The sequence below is a fragment of the Dendrobium catenatum genome, unplaced genomic scaffold, assembly GCF_001605985.2.
Source record: "Dendrobium catenatum unplaced genomic scaffold, ASM160598v2 fragScaff_scaffold_465, whole genome shotgun sequence".
NCBI lineage: Eukaryota > Viridiplantae > Streptophyta > Magnoliopsida > Asparagales > Orchidaceae > Dendrobium > Dendrobium catenatum.
In genome coordinates, this window is record NW_021318927.1 from 341,447 (window position 1) to 363,193 (window position 21,747).

Below are 21,747 nucleotides of genomic sequence, written 5' to 3' on the forward strand. Positions count from 1 at the left end.
ATTTAGCAGGAATTAGAGTTAACATAGCTTCGTGCAAGAAAGTCCCACATGACGTTCGTTACCATATGCAAGAAAATTTGAAAGAAATAGGCAAGAAAAAATAACAAGCCGAAGAGGAGTTAGAGCAGAACACAGCTGTGTTTGTGGATGAATGTATGGAAGAAGAAAGAGGCTCTTCATCACTTCCCAAAATCACAATCCTCTGATGCACACCATGGAGGCATTGATAGAGGGAAGAGAAAGCTAGATAACATAGAAAATTTTTTTGCACCAAGAACTAAAGCAGGTTCTCAACCATCATTGAAAAGTGTAATGGCATCCAAAGAAGCCATTCACCATGCTGATTTAGCTGTTGCGCGGTGGTTTTATGACTGTTGCATCCCATTAAATGCCATAAACTCTAATTTTGCTCAAAAGACAATTGATGCTACAGCTGCAATTGGACCTGGATATAAATTGACTTCATACTACAAATTGATAGTTAATCTTCTACGATATTGTAAAGAGGAATACAAATTGTTGATTGATTCATACAAATGATCTTGGTCAGAAATAGGTTGCACACTCATGGCTGATGGTTGGACAGATAATAAGAATAGAACCTCGATTAATTTTCTTGTGTACTGTCCAAGGGGTGTAGCTTTTTTGAAATATGTGGATGCTTCTGATATCACGAAGGATGCCAAGACTTTATATTCATTATTTTCTAAAGTTGTTGAATGGATAGGGCCACATAATGTTGTGCAGCTTGTGACAGATAATGCTGCAAACTACAAGAAGGCGGGGGAACTACTACATGAAAGATTTGGTAATATATATTAGTCTTCATGCTCTGCTCATTGTTTAAATCTCATTCTTAAATATATTGGAAATATGTTTCATATTCAGGATTTAGCACAAAAAGCATCGAAAGTTATAATTTTTGTGTATAACTATGTTTTTGTTTTAGCTTGGCTAAGAAAAAGAGATGGTTGGAAAGAAATTATTAGGCCTGGAGCAACTAGATTTGTTACAATATTCATAACTTTGAAAAGCATGTTTGATTACAAAATCGACTTAGTCTTTCATAACAAGTAAAGTTTCGTTGATTCAAAGATATCCAAAACAGCAAAAGGGAAAGAGGTATCAGCTATCATTTTGGATAATAAGTTTTGGAATGACTGTTTGCTAACTTCCAAATTATTTGGTCCTTTGATTCGGTTATTGAGAGTTGTAGATTTTGATGAGAAACTATCTCTAGGCTTTCTTTATGATGGCATGTACAAGGCAAGGAAAGCTATTAAGTTAATGTTTATAAATGCCAAAAGGATGTATAAACCTTACACAAGTATTATAAAGAGGAGATGGGATAGGCAGTTAAGACAAGACATACATTGTGCAGCTTATTTTCTTAATCCACATTTTCAGTATGATAAAGAAAATTTTTGCCACAAAGCTGAAGTGTTGCAAGGTTTAATTGAGCTGATTGGAAATAAGGATATATGTCCTAATTCAACAACAACAATGAATGAAGTTAGACTATTTCGTGACAGTTTGGAAAGCTTTGGCAAACCAATTACACTAACAACGGCCAAACAAATGCAGCCTGGTAAGTTAAATAAATATTTTAGTATGTATTTATTGTTTCATGCATATCAGATATTAGTTAACTAATTTTATCTATTTGTAGATGAATGATGGAAGATGTTCGGATCAAGTGCACCAAATTTATAGAAATTGGCGGTTAGAATTCTTAGCCAAACATCTTCATCTTCTGGATATGAAAGAAATTTGAGTGTATTTGAACAAATTCATACAAAGAGAAGAAATCATTTAGAGCATCAAAGGCTTAATGATCTTGTATTTGTTCGATACAACCTCAATTTGAGGCATATGTATGATTATATGACTTTTAATTATATTAACATATTACCTACTAATATAGAGATATCATTTCTTTATGCTTGTATGACTTAATAATCTTTTAATTATATTTAGATTTCAAAAAAAAAAATGATCCTTTGGATTATACTAGCATAGAGATGGTGGATTTTTGGGTGCTTGATGAAGAACCTGTTTCAGAGCTTATTTTGGAGAATTTAGAGACTGAAATTTATACAGAAGATGTCATTCCTGTTGCTGAAGAACTTAATACTAGTTCTACTAAAGAACCTCAAAGTAAGCTTTTAATTGGTTTAAGTTATATACTTATATCATTTGAAAATTAAAAGAGATGTTAAAATATTTTATATTTCTAATATGCAGATGAAGATGTCCTAGATGATGTTGGAAATGACAATGAAATACTTGGCAATGAGGATATTGATGCATTTGGAGGGGAATGTTTTGATGAACAGGGATTTAGAGATATAACTTTTGATGCTTCAAATCTAGGAGATGATTTCTAGATTTTTCTTTTGTGGAATTAATTAAGAGAAACACCCTAAACTATATATATGTATTATGAATGTGTTTTTCTTTTTCTTTCACGATGCACCCATGTTTTGAATGTTTTTGTGCTTGACATATCAGTGACAGATTGTAGTTTTATACTTTTATTCAAGGTTATGAATTCATATTGTCATATCTTTAGAGATTAATTAAAGATTTTTTGTTTGTATTTAAAGATATGCTTCTGGCAAAACCAAGCAACACTACAAAAATCCAAATCGTATTATAGAAGATTTCTTCCTCAAAACCCAACACTTGACAAAATGTATGCATTCAAAAAGTTCTTATTTGATTAGTTATTTACTTATTTATGAAATATTTGTTTATATTTATTATTTTATTGACTTATTTAATATCACATTTATATTGTGTGTTATTTTATGTTTTATAAATTTAATTGATGCAATACTTATGTTATTTGATGAGTTGAATATAAAATGAAATGTAGCTAGAGTGAAGTTATTAGAGGAAAATGTCTAATCATTTTATAAATTTTATAATATTAATATATTATTATTTATTAGTCATCCGTTCACTCCGGTTCGACCGGTCGACCGGTCGAACGTGAACTGAACCTCTCCTTCTTCGGTTCGCTGTCCGGTCCGGTTTTCAAAACTTTGCTTTTGGGGGATAATGCTTTTGTTACAACACGCTTTCATTTTATGAGTCTCATAATTTAAAATCAATATTTCTTTCTAAACCTTAATTAAATGGTGACTGAAATAAAATTTTAAAATAACTTTTCACAGTTATTTTTAAAATTCAACAAAAAAAACTTAAGTATTCTAATATAGTTAGATGTGATTTTATGAATAATTTTGGTATTCAACAATGATAATAATTGATATATCATGAAAAAATTATCTTGAACAGCATGACATGAATATCGAGGCAAAAATGGATTTGGAAACTTCAAAAATTAAATTTGGGATCATCTAAACTCTGATTTTAGCAAACTTACAGTCGAACTGATCATCTCAAAAGACGAACCCAACGACACCAAATTCAACTCGATCCGAGCCCAAATGAGCCCAAATCGAAGACCTGAAGCACATTCGGAAGGTTCAATCCATAATTTGAGCTACCAAACGGCTTCCAAAGATGACATGCTTCTAATCGTATCGAGCAACTCGACAAGACAAATTCAACGAGCCCAAGATCGCCGAAGTACGACATCATTAAGACCTTCAAATGCCTGACAAACGGTCCATGATCGAACAATTCAATATCGACCGTCCATCTGACCACTCTCTATTTACCCCTGATCTCTCGCCTATTTACTAGCCATGACACTCCAGAATATCTATAAATAGACCCCTCATTTCTCATGAGAATGAGGTCAAAGCAAGAAGTAAGAGGAGAACATAAGAGAAGAATGATAGGATGGAAGAAACTCCTCCTTGGCCACCACCAGAATTTTATCCGACTTCCACGGGATGCCGTAATTCTGTCCGACCTCCAAGTGACGCTGAAATTCCGCCCAAACTCCACGTGACGACGGACCGGACCTCCAAGTGACGCCAGAGTTTCACCCGAACTCCAAGTGACGCTGGAGTTCTACCCCAATATCTTCTAACGCTGGAGTTCTCCTCGGCCCCCAACTTACGACAGACTTCTACCCGTCACCGGGCATCCGCTCGTCATCAAATTTCTACCTGACACTGAACTTCCGCCTATTATCGGATTTTCCCCAGAAATATATCTGATGTTGGATTTATATCCATTATTGGATTTCTACCTGACGCCGTCTTTATGACCTCTATAGTAAGATAATGGTCCTCTTGACTTACGTCGCCAGGCAACTACAGTACTGCCGACCTCCATTGCCCGTCGACTACGATCCTTCTGACTTAAGTCGACCGCCAACTACAGTACTTCCAACCTCCATCGCCCGCCGACTACGGTCCTTCTGACTTAGGTCGCCTGCCGACTACAGTCCTTCTAACCTCCATCACTCGCCGACTACGATCTTTCTTACTTACGTTGCCTGCCAACTACAGCCCCTTCGGGCCAAACAAACACATCAACATTGATGCTTTGTATTCTCACCTTGTAATGTACTATATAAGATGCATATCAAGCTAAGGCTTTCCCCCAAGGAAGGACCTCATTTGTAATCAACTATAATACTAGTGTATTCATTTATACATGACGCACCCTCTCTCCCTGACATCAGTCATTGTTGCATCAGTTTCATAAGAATCAGATGTGGACTGGGGGCAACTTTGACCCCGATTGTGGTCAAGAAGATCCCTCAATTGCTTTCAACATTAAGATGATATTTCAGGAAAATTCTAGTAAATGTAAGGATACTTCCAATCAATTACAAGCTTTATATAGTCCCTTGTTGGACTTCTACTCCTTGGTTAAGGTCTTAATCTCGACCTCAAAAAGACAATAACGGTCTAAAGATAGACCATTCTTTATCTCTAATTCAGGATACACATAGTGTTCGCACCCTACCAATCAAGGTAAAATCGATCCATGGTGGATTCTTTTAACCTCTTCCACACTTGTTAACATCATCGAGCAGAGCTCTGACATATAAAGGATATATGATGTCCGTACATTTTAGTATGAATATATATTGAAATAGCAAATTGCTACTGGACTCCCGCCATCATCGGCCCTTCTTCTGATATTTGCCGGCGGCCCTTCACTTCATATCGCCATCATTGGCTTCTCGCTCAATTGTTTCTTGCAACGCACCTTCAAATTTTCTCCTTCAGATCTACATTGATTGTTAACTGCCAACGGTCTTCAACTCGACTGTCCATTGCCAACAGACTTTCGCTAAAAAAACATTGAACTTCTCCCCGTCTACTCGTCACTTCTAGTTCTATTCCCGGACACTATTGCCGCCAGATCTTATCAAATCCTCATATACAAGTAGCAACTGATCTTCTTCTATCAAGGATAGTCTTTTAAGAAGTTAGCTCTCATCGTGATTCCTTCTATACAAGAGAGGGACACTGAAGCTTGATAGAGGAATGCCTCCTATCTATGACAGCGGAATGCCTCCAATGTAAGAAGAAGTTCGCAAGAGAATACCAAGGAGAAAAGAACATCTCCTTCTACACAAGAGAGGGGCACTGAAGCTCGATAAGAGAATGTTGCATATCACCAACAGTTGAATGCCTCCAAAATTTAGTTCCCCTCCACACACGAAGAAAATGAACGGATTCAAAAATTCTAAACTTCTACACACGAAGAGGGGCCCTGGATTTTACGTAGTAACAATCACCTACGAAAAACAGGGGAATGCCTATACTGTAAGAAAGTTAGAATGATGGAGGAAAAAGAAAAGAAATGACTGCAAAAAGTCTAACTTCTATACAAAAAAGAGGAGCGCCGATTTTAGTAGGGAAAGTCACCTACGAAAAGCAGGGGAAAGCCTCAACTGTTAGAAAGCCAGAAGAAGGAAGAATGAAAAAGAAAAGAAATTTCCAACTTCTGTACAAGAGGAGGGCGCTAAATTGAGTAGGGAAAGTTACCTACTAAAAAATAGCGGAAAGCCTCAACTATCAGATAGTTAGAGGAAGAAAGAAGAAGAATGAGATGACCAATTTTCTCTTTGCCTTAGGGGGCTATTTATAGGAGAAAATGATGGAGGAATATTCCATAGAAATGAGAATATTCCAAAAAGATGCCAAGAATATCCTTAAAAAAACAAAAAAGAAAAAAAAAAGCTCTATGTTTAGAGCTGGACACTTTAAAAAAATTTTTTGAAGAGGCGGGCTGCTACGCCAAAATAGAAAAAAAAAGAAGAGTATATGTGGGGCCCACAATAAAAAAAAAACTGCTCTCAATACTGTGCCCCGTGAGAGGGTGCGCCCTTTCACCCCCTAATTCCATGAGCTGTAGACGTTGGTTATGAAATAGAGTTATTGAATTATAGAAGTGCTGCTAATTCATTGATAAATAAAAGAGGAGCTTAACTTTACCCACTATCCTTTAACGAGTGTATCATTCTCTCATCAGTAATGTTCTGGTGGCAAGTCTTTGTGAGCATCATATGAAGTAAAAGTTACAAATGGATAATATGGGTACATAAACTCAATTTCTTATTTATTCAATTTTAAATGTTTCAGATCAGAATTTTCTGACATTTTCTTATCTGATCAATTTAAAATGTAGTGAAAAATATTTTCAGACTTCTGGAGCTTCAACGTCCGAAAATAGGGGGACAACTGATATATTATCAAAAAATATCTTGAAAGGCATGAATCTCGAGGCAAAAAATTGATTTAGAAACTTAAAAAATTAAATATGGGATCATTTGAACTTTGATTTCAGCAAGCTTTATAGTTGAACTGATCGGCTCAGAAAGACAAACCCAATGACACCAAATTTAACGCGATCTGAGCCCAAATGGGTCCAAATAGAAGACCCGAAGCACATTTGGAAGGTTCAATCCATAATTTGGATTACCAAACGGCTTCCAAAATGACATGCTTATAATCGTATCGAGCGGCTCAATGAGACGAATCCAACGAGCCCAATATCACTGAATTACAACATCATTAAGGCCTTCAAATGTCTGACAAATAGTCCATGATCGAAGTATTCAATATCGACCGTCCATCCGACTACTCCCTATTTACCCATGATATCTCACCTATTTACAAGCCATGCCACTCCAAAATATCTATAAATAGACCCCTCATTTCTCATGAGAGGGGGGTCGAAGCAAGAAGCAAGAGGAGAACAGAAGATAAGAAGGATAGGAGGGAAGAAACTCCTCCTTGGCCACCGCAGGAATTCCGTTCAGCTTCCACGGGACGCCGGAATTCTGTCCGACCTACAAGTGACGTCGGAATTCTGCCCAAACTCCAAGTGACGACGGAACTCCGCCCGACCTCCAAGTGATGCCAGAGTTTCACCCAAACTCCAAGCGACGCCACAGTTCTGCCCGAATATCATCTAACGCTGGAGTTCTCATCGGCCTCCAACTTATGTCAGACTTCTACCCGACATCGGGCATCCTCTCGTCGTCAAATTTCTACCTGACACTGGACTTCCGCCTATTGTCGGACTTTTTACCGGACATGTATATGATGTTGGATTTCTATCAATTACTAAACTTCTACCCGACGTAAACTTTATGACCTTTGTCGTCAGACAACGGTCCTCTTGACTTACGTCGCTAGTCGACTACAGTACTTTCAACCTCCGTCACTCGTTGACTACGTCCTTCCAACTTAAGTCGTCTGCCAACTACAGTACTTCCGACCTCCGTTGCCTGCCGACTACGGTCCTTCTAACTTACGTTGTCCGCCGACTACAGTCCTTCCAACCTCCGTTGCTCGCCGACTATGGTCTTTCTAATTTACGTCGCCCGCCGACTACAGCCCCTTCGGGCCAAACAAACACATCAACATTGATGATTTGTATTCTCACATTGTAATGTACTCTTTAAGATGCATATCAAGCTAAGGCCTTCCCCCGAGGAAGGACCTCATTTGTAATACACTACAATACTAGTGGATTCATTTTTACTTGGCCAGGCCCTGTGGTTTTCCCCCTATTCAGGGGTTTTCCACGTAAAAATTTGTCGCGTCTCTAATGTATGACGCACCCTCTCTCTTATCTGATTGTGTACCAGATTTTCGTACAACGCTAAGACGTTAAACTTTATATTTATTTACCGCAGCGAATACTCCAGGATGCAACAATAATTATAATTGATAACCACATCAAAAATCATTTTAAATTTTGTATTTATTTTTTATTATATTTAAAATATATTTAAATCTTAAATAATTAAAATGAGACTTTTCCTTAGCAAGTCCACCACTAATACACATAATTTAGATAATAAAGTAGTTTAAAGCAAGATGAGATAGGTGGAGAAGACAAAAATTATTCTAGTGCGGTATAAATTATATTTTTTAGATATTATCTTAAATTTTTTCTTTCATGTTTGAAATTATAACTTATTTTCATATAAAAATATGTGTTATATAGGTGTAAATAAAAGAATAAACATAATTAACAATAATTATTTTTAATAAAAAATAATGATAATATAAAATAAAACATTAAAAATTCATATAATTATTTTAGTTGATCGCTCCCTCCCTCCTTAGCTACGATCTTTATCGAGAATCATGATATAACAGAGCGAGCAACACAACTTGTCGAGCCTGATGTGGTTCATATGATTTTTCAACAAATAATTTTCCATTTTACACTCATATAAGGTTTCACTTGGGATGACTTTTATGCTTTATTTGAGATTACTTTTTAAATATTTTTTAAAATAATTTTTTAGTTTAAAATTTTGAACTAAAAAATTATTTCAGAAAACTATAAAAAAATTGACTCAAAGAAAATCTTAGTGCTTCTTAATCATTTTCTAGTTAAAAAATAAAATTTTTATAATAAAAAATTATTTAAAAAATCAACAAAAAAAGCCATCCAAAAGAGCCTTACATTATCCAGACCCTAATTGCTGGCTATAAAATCTGAGTGACCAATTTCCCGCCATTAATTTCCAACCACACAGAAACTTAGTGCCACAGAGTGCGAAAGATATGAAGAGGCTAACTGCGATTGGCTTCGAAGGATCCGCGAACAAGATCGGAGTCGGCATCGTAACCCTAGATGGATCCATACTTTCCAATCCTCGCCACACCTATATCACTCCTCCCGGCCATGGATTCCTCCCTCGCGAAACCGCTCATCACCACCTCGAGCATGTCATCCCGCTTGTCCGCTCGGCCCTTGATGACGCTGGCCTTACTCCGGCGGATATTGATTGCATCTGCTACACTCGCGGGCCCGGCATGGGGGCACCGCTACAGGTCTGTGCTGTCGCTGTTCGAGTGCTTTCGCAGCTATGGGGAAAGCCGATCGTGGCTGTAAATCATTGCGTCGCGCATATCGAGATGGGCCGTGTGGTTACTGGCGCCGATGACCCGGTGGTGCTCTACGTCAGTGGTGGGAACACTCAGGTTATAGCTTATAGTGAAGGGAGGTACCGGATCTTCGGAGAAACTATTGATATTGCTGTGGGGAACTGCCTTGATAGGTTTGCTAGGGTTCTGACGCTTTCTAATGATCCGAGTCCTGGTTACAACATTGAGCAGGTAATTGACGTGAGCCAAACACCAAGTATCATAGAAAACAATATTCTATTGCATTAAAATAGAATAACTAGATAATTTGTAGTATTTCTACAGCTCTTGATATATTGGGGAGAAGGCTTTTGGCAATATAGGGTGCCTACAACTATGATATTCAGATGGAAAATAAAATGAAGCAAAACTGATATATTTGCTTCTTTTTGTATTAACTCTTCATAAGAAGCTTTTTTATAGCGCATAAGGAAACATAAATTACTCACTAATAACTTGATAACAATCTACTACCTACTAAAGAGCCATAACATTATTCATTCATTTCCCAGACCATCATAACAACCTTGCCCTCATGCTCGAGCATGTCATGACAACATTGGAAGGCAGCAGTCATTGGTGCTTGAGTGCATTTGCTGGGCTAAGATGTTCGAAGCTGGGCAGATGTGGCAAATCTAGTTGGTGTCAAGGTTGAGTTAACGATGTAGGACTCGTAAATTCTGTGTAGATTTTGATGCTTTTAGGAAGTATTGTGGAATGGAGATCTATGGATATGTTGGAGATGACAATGTTGGTGGTTGGAGTTGGTGAGGTGAGAGATGGAGCCTAAAAGAGGCGGGTTTTGGCTTTTGGGGTGGTGTTGCTTGTGGATCTGGATGGATCTGACACATTGAAGATCTTGCGGGATTTGGTACAGAAGATAGTGGTTGGAAGATGGTACGGCGAAATCGTAGTCAGTGCATTGGATTTGGTGGAATTTCAGTCAGTTGGCTGTGAAATTTTGAAGAGTGGTAGATAGGCAGTGATAGTACATGATTATCTTAGGTAATGTGTGGCTTGATAAAAAAGGAATGCATGGTGAAAAATGTAGTTTAAGTAAAATCAAGAATTACTTTTGAGCTATTTGGTTGTGTACACTACAAATGCATGCTTTTTACCTTTTTTGTTTAGTTAAAGCAATCAAATACAAAATAAAGTAATAGTGCATTCAAAAGAATAGTTGATCGGAGCTGATTGATGGCTAGGGCAACAGGTGCGCAGTAGTCGTTAGCACGGTAGTCAGATGCTTTTACCCAGGGTGTGGTGTGTATTTGAAATTCATTCAAGATGGGTCAATTTCAAATGCAATCAAAATGAACTAGAAAGTGATTTTCAAATGTACTTTCAAAATACATTGCATTTTAAATCTAGTTGTCCAAAATTATACCCAGAATGAGATTTGCATCCCCGTGGGAGTGAAAAAAGTTAGGTAAGATCATGAAATGTGTTATGAGGCATTTTTTATAACCCTTATTTTGAAGGATCAATAAATCTAAATTCTCAAACATCAATCAACTCTAATCAACTCGATCAAGTATTGAAATTGAATAATGCATGAGATGGGATGCAATCCATAATTCACGAAGTTAAGTACTTGCCACTAACCCCTTAACGACTCATTGTTAAGGCATCACTAACTCCACAATGTGATAGACTTCGAGATAAGATTTTAAAGCCGTAATTGTGAACCGTTAAGTTAATGTTGAGTTTCTAAACCATAGTTATGGTTAACTTGTAGGAACCTTCATTTTAACCTCTTAGATTGGACTTCAAACCACCAAAATTTTGATTTAAGCTCATTTTGAGATCCATCTAGCTTTCTCAATCCAAGTAAAGTGGTAGGGGACTTAATCATGTTATGGCCAATTTTGGCTCCCTTTGGTTAAGCACAAGATGTGGCAGAGATTGACAATCAAATTAAGTATATTTCTCACCAACACTTATTCAAATTCTTATCAAGCAAGATCGAGTGAGTAGAAAACTTGTTTAAATAGCTCCTCATAACCTTTAATAGAAAAGTGCACACAATTAAGTTCATGAAAATAAATTACAATTTTTTTTAATAAACATTATAGATGATATATATATACCAAATATCTTTAATATATGTCATAAATATTTCTCTTCTCTATGACACAAATATTGTACATCGAAACATCAAGATGAAGGATAAGTCTATTCACCCTCCTACTGCTCACTTGCTATTTTCTCATGCCTAAACAACAATTAGAGTAATATCTAATGAGCTAGAAGGCTTAGTTGGATAATCAAGTCTACTATGGAGTTCAAAATACAAGGGAAAGAAAATAATATGCTATATTGCTTGATTAAATTGAGATAAGTATTAATAATCATTTACTAACTAGCTCAATGCAATAAGCCTCAAATCAAGGCATGTTTTGATAATTGAATGTATGGCACAATCATAAGTAATAACCATAAATGTTTGCAAGAAATAAAAATATAACTATAAAGTATTCAATCATTCCATGCATATGCTAGTCAAATACTTGTAACAAGATACTAGTTTTACTTTCATATTTTTGTTATTGTTCTTACATGTCATAATCTTAGAAGTGTCATATAATGATTGACTATGTTTTGGTGTAAATCATATGGTTGTCACCTAAACCGTCAGTCTATTATAAATGTCAATAAGGGTTGGATTTTCTCCAATATAAGCGGTTATTGAATGACTCCTAGATAACGGTTGGACCACTCTAACATAGAATTATTGAATGTTAAGATCCCTTTTTTCCCCTAAACATAGGCTCACATTGTTGGTGATTTTGCTCGTCTTTTGTAAATCATTTTAATTTGCGAACCCATCCCACATGGAATGAACCTTTGGCTTATTTTTTAGCATCAACATCATAAGAATTTAAAATTACATATCAATATTATGAACATGACACAAATAATCTACATCAACATTTATCTAAGGCACAAATATGGCAACATGTGAAAGTACTATATGTTTACTCCAATATGCATAAGAAATAATGTGAAAGTAACATATAATCATATTAAACAAATAAAGATGTGCAATATAGTAGAGTTACTGCCAATTCAAATATCATTAACATGCTCAATACGAAGAATTGTCTACTAGAAAACATATATTAGTCCAATGCCATATTGCAGGTGTTGGAAAGTAATAGACATAAGAATACTTCGCTTCATATACTGGAGATTGAGCATCTCACAACAAATGGTGGATCAATCTTGAATGAATTTTCTTACTTTTAATCCCTTGAAATCTTGATATTTTGTGCACAACAACAACAACATCAAGCCTTTATCCCACTACGTGGAGTCGGCTACATGAATCCTTTTTATCCATTGTCCTATTAAAGGTCAAATTCTCTTTTAAATCTAATAAAGAAAGGTCATTCATAATATTTTCTAACCAAGTCTTTTTAGGTCTGCCTCTACCTTTCTTAACAAATTTCAAATCTATTACCTCTAGTCTCCTAACCGGTTCATTGGAAGGCCGCCGTTTTATGTGACCAAACCATCTAAGGCGACTCTCTCTAATCTTATCTTCTACTGGAGCTACTCCAACCTTTTCACGTATATGCTCATTTCGTATCCTATCTCTAAGGGTAAAACCACTCATCCACCTGAACATCCTCATCTCTGCCACACATAACTTAGTATTATGCTTCTCTTTTAATGGCCAACATTCAGCACCATAAATCATTGCAGGCCTCACTACCATCTTATAGAATTTTCCCTTAAGTTTGAGGGGTGCTTTTCTACCACATAACAAGCCCGATGCATTCCTCCACTTCAATCATCAAACTTGAATTCTGCTGATAATATCCCCATCTATTTCACCATCACTATGAATAATAGATCCAAGATATCTAAAACGTGTGCTCTTATTAATGACTTGATCGCCCAAAGTCACAATCCCTTCACCAGGTCATTACTACTAAAATTACACTCTATATATTCCGTTTTAGATCTACTCAAGCGAAAACCTTTAGTCTCTAATGTTGACCTCCAATATTATATTATTTTTATTCCTAAATATCTAATACCACTAAAATCATTTCCTTAAGAAATCCTTTAGCTTTTTCGGTTTTTTTTCCATTTCTCAAGACAGATAATTGGTTTGAGGTTTTAAGAGAGATTTAGAGGAGAGAGAAAAATAGATTTGAGATTTGGAGGCTGCGGAGCAATTTTTGTCCGTCGACACAGTTGAGAGATTTTCTCGTCTCACTGTAAGGAATCTATATCTTATTTCTGATTTAAAAGATTTTGTATTTTTGATATTTTTTCGCTCAAATTTGTGTTTCCGTTATCGAAAAACATGACTAACTTTGTATTGACAAAACTTTCATAGTGTAACTTTTTATATGTCATAGAGATCATGAGCATTTTGAGTATTTATTTGAGATTTTTCACCGGGTGATTTTGAAAATACAATGATTTTTATTTACCCAGAAATTTATTTTGACATCTAAAAACAGTAGTGTATTACAATAAAAGTCTTAAAACATCATTTTACATCTCTGATAATTTGGTAATTTTCTAAAAATATGAATTTTTGCCTAATTGAATTCTTTGTTGTCTACCGTTATGACATTTTGACATCTTCATTATCAGAATTTTAAAATTAAACCAATTTTTATAACAAATCTTCTTATTCTTAATCTTTTCTTACGCATTTGGATTCCACCACCAACTATTTTTATTATTAGGAGCTTTTCCCTTTGATACTCTAAGCACATCTTTTGCAATATTCTTAATATCACTAGCCACTTTTTTCCATATAACATTAGCATCCTCATGCACAGATAAAATCTTAAGATCTAAAATCTTATTCTAAAAAATATATATTTTTTAATATTCTTTAAATGTCCCCATCTAATCCTAGAATATCATTTTACATTATTTTTTATCTATCCCTTTATCTTAAAGTTCAAAACTAATAATTAATGTTGGATACATAAATTTTTACTTGGAATAACTTTACAATCTTTGCAATATAAACGATCTAATTTTCTTATAAGAAAATAGCTAACGATATTTTGTGCACATTTTTTTTCACAATTAAAAAAAAAATAATTTCCTTTACAATAATTCCTTAACATATCAACTCAAATTTAAATCAAATTGACATCAAAGTACTATTTTATGAAAATGATTACTCCTTATGAAAGCCCTTAGGTCTATCAACCTAGAACTAGGATTGAGTGGTGCAAAAATTTGACTTTTACCTCAGAAAATAAGCCCAAACCTATTGTTCTCTTCTTCCCTTCGACTTCACACATCTTATGGCAAGCTCTTTGTTTGCTACTGAGGTGAAGGGGAGGTAGTCAATGTTGAATGCTTTAGGATTTATGTAAGTTATATATATATTCAAATTATTGCAGCAAAATATAAAATTTTCTAAAAATATTTTAAATCATTTTCATCATATGCAAAAATTGGGGTAAAAATTTTAGGTTAAATTTGATTTTACCTTTACATGCTGCCTTATACATTTTAAGTGTTACAATTTTCTCATCCCAAGAACAAGGGACTATCCCCCGCTATATAAACTAGCCCTCTCCACCTCAAGGCTTATAAGCATTCCACATTCACTCGTTATAAAGCTCTTTTAGAATGCTATTGTAATGGCGATTAAGGAGAAAATCTAAACACGAAGAAGGTGAAGGGGTCCCTAAACTCAAGCATCTCCCTCTCTCTACCTCTCTCCCCTTTTAGCTTTCAATTCATGCTTGTACTCATATGAAATGCTTTCATAATAGATTTAAGCTCCAAGGAGCTTATTATCTACCATAGACCTCGAAGCATAGTTATTTCTGTATGGTTGTGGTCTGCAGAAGTATGTGATAATGCACTTTTCAACCACAGTTTGCCAATGTCCAATGACTTGATAGATTGAGGCAACTTTTCACCAAAAGCATAATTATTTATGTTTAAGGTATGACTCAAAATCTTTACAATCCAAATATGATCAACTGTTATTGATGAGAGGGGGTTATCATCACCTTGAAGGATAGTTATCTATGTGGTGGGTATGATTCTTTTGAAAGTGTCTTGGTGTTATTGATGTGAAACATTCAAGGATTGCACATGAAATTCATTAAGATTCACAAAGTAACTCAAGTAAGATTAGGCCTTTCGTAAATTAAGATTCAAGCATTTTCCATTGAAGAAGTATTATGATAAAAGTGTTATTGATGAGAGGGGGTTATCATCACCTTGAAGGATAGTTATCTATGTGGTGGGTATGATTCTTTTGAAAGTGTCTTGGTTTTATGTGTCATTTATCATGTTATTTTTGATATGTGCGTCATATGACAGTAAAACAGTTTTGTCGCTCCTAACTTGAGGCTATGATGATTGACATTTTGTTGAAACTTCTTGTGAGATGTAGAGATGTTTGAGTCGAAATACTATCTCATCTAAATGTTGATTGTCACTAAGGGGTGAAAATGAATTAGAATTTGTTCCTAAGTTGAAACATGTAAACTGAAGCATGTAATGAAAATATTACCTTTCTATTGTATGACATAAAATTTACTTTTTTGAATAAGTATGAAATCCAACAATGACACTTGGACAAAAACTATGAAGCAATGGACAATGAAATGAAATGAACTTTAAAAAAATCCTAATTCTTTCCTACAACACACAATATAATCAAAATATTTGCATGATGAGTGTAATCCTACACTCAAGTAACCTCATCATGCCCTCTTAAATGAAATCATTATTGTAAGAGTCAAAATGGACAAATCAAGTCAATTGTTAGATCCATTCATTAATCTTTTAGGGAAAATCGTAAGATATCTAAAGAGGGAGAAAGATATATGTATAAGTTAGCCAAACAAAAGGCTTGATGTTGTTGTGGAAAATCGTAAGATATAAAGTTTTAAGCCATGTATGGTCAAATCGATGGTCAAAGCTTAAACTCCATGTGATTAAGTCCATTTTGCAAAGAATCCAAAGTGGTGATACCAAAAGTGGTAAATCCTAATACAAAGCTCCACAAAACTCCTCAAGTGACCTCCCATGTCCTAAGAGGCTCCACAATCCAAAAGTTTGATTTTTTTTTGCGCAAAATTGGTTCAAAGCCAATGCAATGTGCTATGACTTTTGATATTGTAGATACTAGAAAAAACTATGAAATTTGGTGAATCATCTTGTTTCAATGAACTCTATTATGATAATATTTGTTCAAAATTCCAAATTTATCAAATTGCTATTGGATTTATAAAATTCTTGAAAATTTTCCCCATTAATCTTTGCTTTAAAATTTTATTGAAACTTTCCTCCTAAATCTCCGCTCACCATACAATTAATATAAAAAATTTCCATAATTTGTATTAATAACTTTATCTTTATGGTTATTTTCAAATATTCAAATTTTCAAAAAAATGGATATTTACTTAACAATTATGAAACTTAGTGAGTTCTCTCCTCTCATCCATCCTTATCTTTGTAATAATCCCATGTTCAAAATTAAATCAATATTTTTCGAAAATTTCTAAAATGTATGATGTCATGCACGTTTAATATCCCTCAATTAAAATGTGGCAATTTCTTTCTTCCTGTGAGATGAGGTTAAATTATTTCTTTAGAATTAGTTAAAATTATTATCTAGATCCTACATCACCCATATAGTGAGGTTTACATGGTTAGCTATCCAAGAATTTTCTTTACACTAAATTCTCCTAAATGCTATGCCCCCCCAATTTTTTTGAGATGCGGTTATACTATTAATTCGAGATGATATTAAACTATTATTTACAGTTAGATTCCTCAAATATTTGCCTGCAACAAGGTTGATGCAGTTGGTTATTCAAAACTATTTTTTGCACCAAATGCTACTAAATGGTCCACTCACAATTTCTCCGGGATGTGGGTTTCTATTCGTCTAAGATGAGATTAAAATAGCACCCCTTGGAATAAAAAACAACCTTATGTCTAGGTACTCCATCACGTTAGACACCTTACTTTATTACTCTTTTAAATTAATTGTTCTACTTATTAATTCATAAGATGAAGTTAAACCCTTTAGGATGAAGCTAATTAGCACCCTAATTGGATTCGTTGTTTATTTTGCAATGAGGTCGACAAGTTTGACTACTTAAAATTTCCTTGGAATTATAAATTCTCGTCAATTTTTTGCTCCCCCATTCTTATGGGATGAATTTTAACCACTCCTTCTGGATGAGGCTATACAAACATTTGAATTGCATTCATCAAAGGGGTCGACCTTATTGATGCCTCTAAACTATATCAATGCTCTCATCTAAAATTTACACAAATTCAACTACTCCCAAATGACTAATCAAAATACGCCAATTTCTAGTAGGCAACATTACCTTGCAATGTGGTAATGAACAATTTGAATCTCATAAAAGATTGTTATTTTGAACAAAATTATGAGGCTATTCTTTGGCACACATTTGTATTGTAATAATATTTCTATTTATATTTATTTAAACTAGTGAAGCTTTGAAGAAACCCAAAAATTAGATAAGGGAAAAAAGGCTTATCATCTTACTTGGTGGATGTTGCAAATATTTTTTTTTTATAAATAACTTCAATCTAGTTCCATTTACTAGAAGTTTTGTCTCTTTTATTCTCATATTTCCTTATGTGTGTGTGAATGTTTCAACCTTAATTAGTTTTTTTTTGTTAATAGACTTTAATCTTTTACCATTCACTAGCAGTTTTCTTCTCTTTTATTCTCTTATGTCCTTATATGTGCGTGTACACACAAGCATTTGTGACTATCTAAGGACATCTAATAAGAATGTCATATCCTCAAAATCTTATCCATTGAGGTTTGTTCACTTTGCTCTCATAAGCCTTAAATTTTGTCCTCTTAGTGTAGCTTTTTTGGGATATCATACATCTTAGGGGTGTTTTTACAAGCGTACATTTAACCTTAAAGTTGCCAAGTTACTTGACCAATTACACTAAACAATATATCTATTTTTACGAGTTTCACTTCATTTTTTTTTACGAAGTCTTATAAAGATGAAGAAAGCCTACCAAAGGTGTATATTTTTGGTTTCATTATCTTGTTGAATAGAAACTTCTTATTCAAGTCTATTTTGGTAGATATAATAGAGTATGGCATTGAGGGAGTTGAGAGTTTTCGATATAGTTGTGAATTGACTTGTAAATCGAGGATCTCTCAATTGGATTGATTTTGTATTAGATTGAGCTTGGATCGAAATAATTCAGCCAACTAATGAGCTATGCCTAGCATGAGTTGAATTTGAATGGAACCTGGGTCAAATTGAGCTAATTCATTGTTGGATTGAAATGCATCCATGTATGCATAAATTTATGTGTTCATTTTTATTTTTATCAATGCATCTATGTATCGATATATGTATTCCTATGTATGTATGGGTACTTATTTATAGTTTAAATTAAAAATTTGGTTCAAGATGAAGAAGTGATTGGAAGCAAATAATTTTTTGGCTCAAATTGAAATGATCAATTCCTGACTCAAATTGAAATCGAATCAAGCCATCCTACAGCTAGACTTGGTTCGTATTGATATAGGATCAATAGAAGATCAGAACATTTACTGCCATAGTCTTCAATTCATATGCGAAGGAAAATGTTCTGTTAAGCGGATTCAATAAATTCTGTGTTTTTGTGGTGATCTTCATTATTTTGGAGTGAATTTTTCTTCTAGTACCCATCCAAATTCTGTGTTTTTGTGGTGATCTTCACTATTCTGGAGTGAATTTTTCTTCTAGTACCCATCGAAAACATGGCTGAACAAGCCAACAATGAGTCAAGGCTACTTGTTATCTCAAATAATCAAATTAGTATCGACTACCTTTTTTTAAAATCTGTTGATTATGAAGGGTTAGCAGTTGGTTTCTTCTCTCATAAAGTAGTTTGTATAATTCATGACATCATGTAGTGTACGCCTGCTCAATTTTTAATTGAAATAAAAGTAAATAAAAACAGATGAAGAAGGGCATGTTTATGCTGCTGAGTAGCACAATATTAACACTGAAAACAGGGTGATAAATTTGGTAAATCCTCACATGCTGGAATCGTCAACATGCCACAAGGAAGCTCTTGTTTCCATTCTTTGTTGCCTTTGCAAATTATCTCTGCTAATCATTTGTAAGCTTTTCAATTTGTTTGGAAATAAAAAACTTCTATATCCTCCAAACGTGATAATGATTTTCCAGAGTAGCATTTGTTATTGTTTTCTATAAATTTAATTCATATATGGTTCTGATGTCCTGAATCTTCATTTCCTTGAGTAGGCTAGCCTTAAAGGCTTTGCTAAGTGATACTTTCTGATCTTATAATTTGAGTCAAATCCACTTTCTTGGTAGATGTAGAGTGCATAATTCATTTAGTTTCCATTTCAATGTATTCTTTGCCCAACAATGTTTTCCCGTTGGTTTTAATTTGTTTTTGTCGAGATGAACATTTTATATGCGGGAAACTTGAATTTTTGGCAACAAGAAAACCCAAACCAGTGTTGTTTAGACTATTCATGATATGTTTTGTTGTTGATTTTTATTCTTTGCGAATGATAGATATATTTTTTCCTGGCCTTGTTGAAACACTGTTGGTTTTCCAAGGACTTTGTGTATATGGTTATTCTGTGTCTCTTCAAAATGAAGAAGGATTTTTCCTTATACTGCTTATTTTCACTAAGGTAATGGCTTTGTTTTTGTCACAGCTTGCGAAGAAAGGAGAGCAGTTTCTTGATCTCCCATACGTGGTTAAGGGAATGGACGTCTCATTTAGTGGCATCTTAAGCTACATTGAAGCTACAGCTGTTGAGAAGCTGAAAAATAATGAATGCACTCCAGCAGATCTCTGTTATTCTTTGCAGGTACTGGTGGTCTTCATTTCAGAGTCGTTCCAAAGCTTTAAACCTTTTAATGTATAAGTGGGTAATGATATTCATTGTTCTTTAGTGCGCATATTGGTGACCTGATAAGCAGCTTAATGTAAAGAAAAAATTTGTTCAAGAACTCAAGGCCATGCAATGATAGCACAAGTATTATTATTGAAAACGTACAACTTGCTGTACATCCATGTTGTTGTGGACTATAAAACCCAATTGTAAGGGTGTCTCTATGTTGTTTAATAAGGCTATTATCTCAAAATTCGTCCATATGCAAGATCACTTTTTGAATTATCAAAGTTTACCAACTTTTGTTTACTGTTTTCACTCAAATATTGCAGGAAACAGTCTTTGCAATGCTTGTTGAGATTACTGAGCGTGCCATGGCTCATTGTGATAAGAAGGATGTCCTTATTGTTGGAGGTGTTGGATGCAATGAAAGATTACAGGAGATGATGAGGATAATGTGTGCTGAGAGGGGCGGCAGGCTTTTTGCAACAGATGATAGATACTGCGTTGACAATGGAGCCATGATTGCATATACTGGTCTTCTTGCTTTTGCTCATGGTGTGACCACTTCCTTGGAGGATTCAACATTTACCCAAAGGTTTCGAACAGATGAAGTTCATGCAATCTGGAGAGAAAAAGCTATCATTAATGAAGAAATAGTGACAAGTGATGGAAAATTTGGAGATTCCATGACTGCCGTGGAATTTTAAGGTAACTTCCATATTTTTTTTTTGCCATTTTTGTCTCCAGTTCTTGTGTGCTTGAAGACAGATTATGCATTAAGGCATATTGGCCTAGCGTGGTACACTGGCGTGAGTGCTGACATCTGGTTATTTTACAACCCATGAAAATTTGGCTTTCATCAATGCTTCCAATTTCAATGAATATTTTTCATCGTGGATAGAAATAGAAATTATTATATTATTTTAAACATTATTAATTTGCAAAATACAGTTGATTATACTGATAAATTGACCCAACTTTAGCTCATCGATATGTATATACTTCTATGTATTTGGTTCAGTTTTCTATTTTGGTAGAGGAGCTAATATTACGTTTACAGAGTATAAGAGAATTTTTTTATTGTAATTATGCAGGACTCAATCTGGATTGCATTTACTGAAGCAGTAGATCGATGTGCTTCAAGATAGCTGTGAGTTATGTTCTTCTATGTAATACTAAATTTAGTAGGTATGATGTGCATACTTAAGATATATTGTAATATTTTTCCGTAGGCCACAGCATTTATTTATCTTTAAACGGTTCCCAATTTGTTTTCTGCTGCTATTTGCTGACAAACCCGCCTTGTTTTTCTGGAGTTCCATAAGGATGTAGATATACTTATCGAAGTATATGGAAGTGGAAGGTTTCAAATTTCTTAAAAAAAAAATAGTATTACTATTATTTTTTATGACTTGTTGTTTTTTTGATAACTGTCATTACTGGTCCATAGCCCATATGAGAAGAACCAATCATAAAACACACTTCAAAAGTAATGAATGAATCAAAATTTAAATTTTTCTAGTGATAGCTCGTTCCCTG

At 34.5% G+C, this 21,747-nt stretch overlaps 1 protein-coding gene across 1 annotated transcript; it reads left to right on the forward strand.

The window, feature by feature from the left end:
* The first annotated feature begins 8,904 nt into the window (after positions 1–8,904).
* LOC110103138 (probable tRNA N6-adenosine threonylcarbamoyltransferase) lies at positions 8,905–21,504 on the forward strand. The gene is made up of 4 exons (XM_020831730.2): positions 8,905–9,521; positions 20,026–20,181; positions 20,538–20,916; positions 21,303–21,504. Exons 1-3 carry the CDS (start codon positions 8,967–8,969, stop codon positions 20,913–20,915), a joined length of 1,089 nt encoding a protein of 362 aa, XP_020687389.1. The 5' UTR covers positions 8,905–8,966; the 3' UTR covers position 20,916; positions 21,303–21,504.
* The last annotated feature ends 243 nt before the right edge of the window (positions 21,505–21,747 follow it).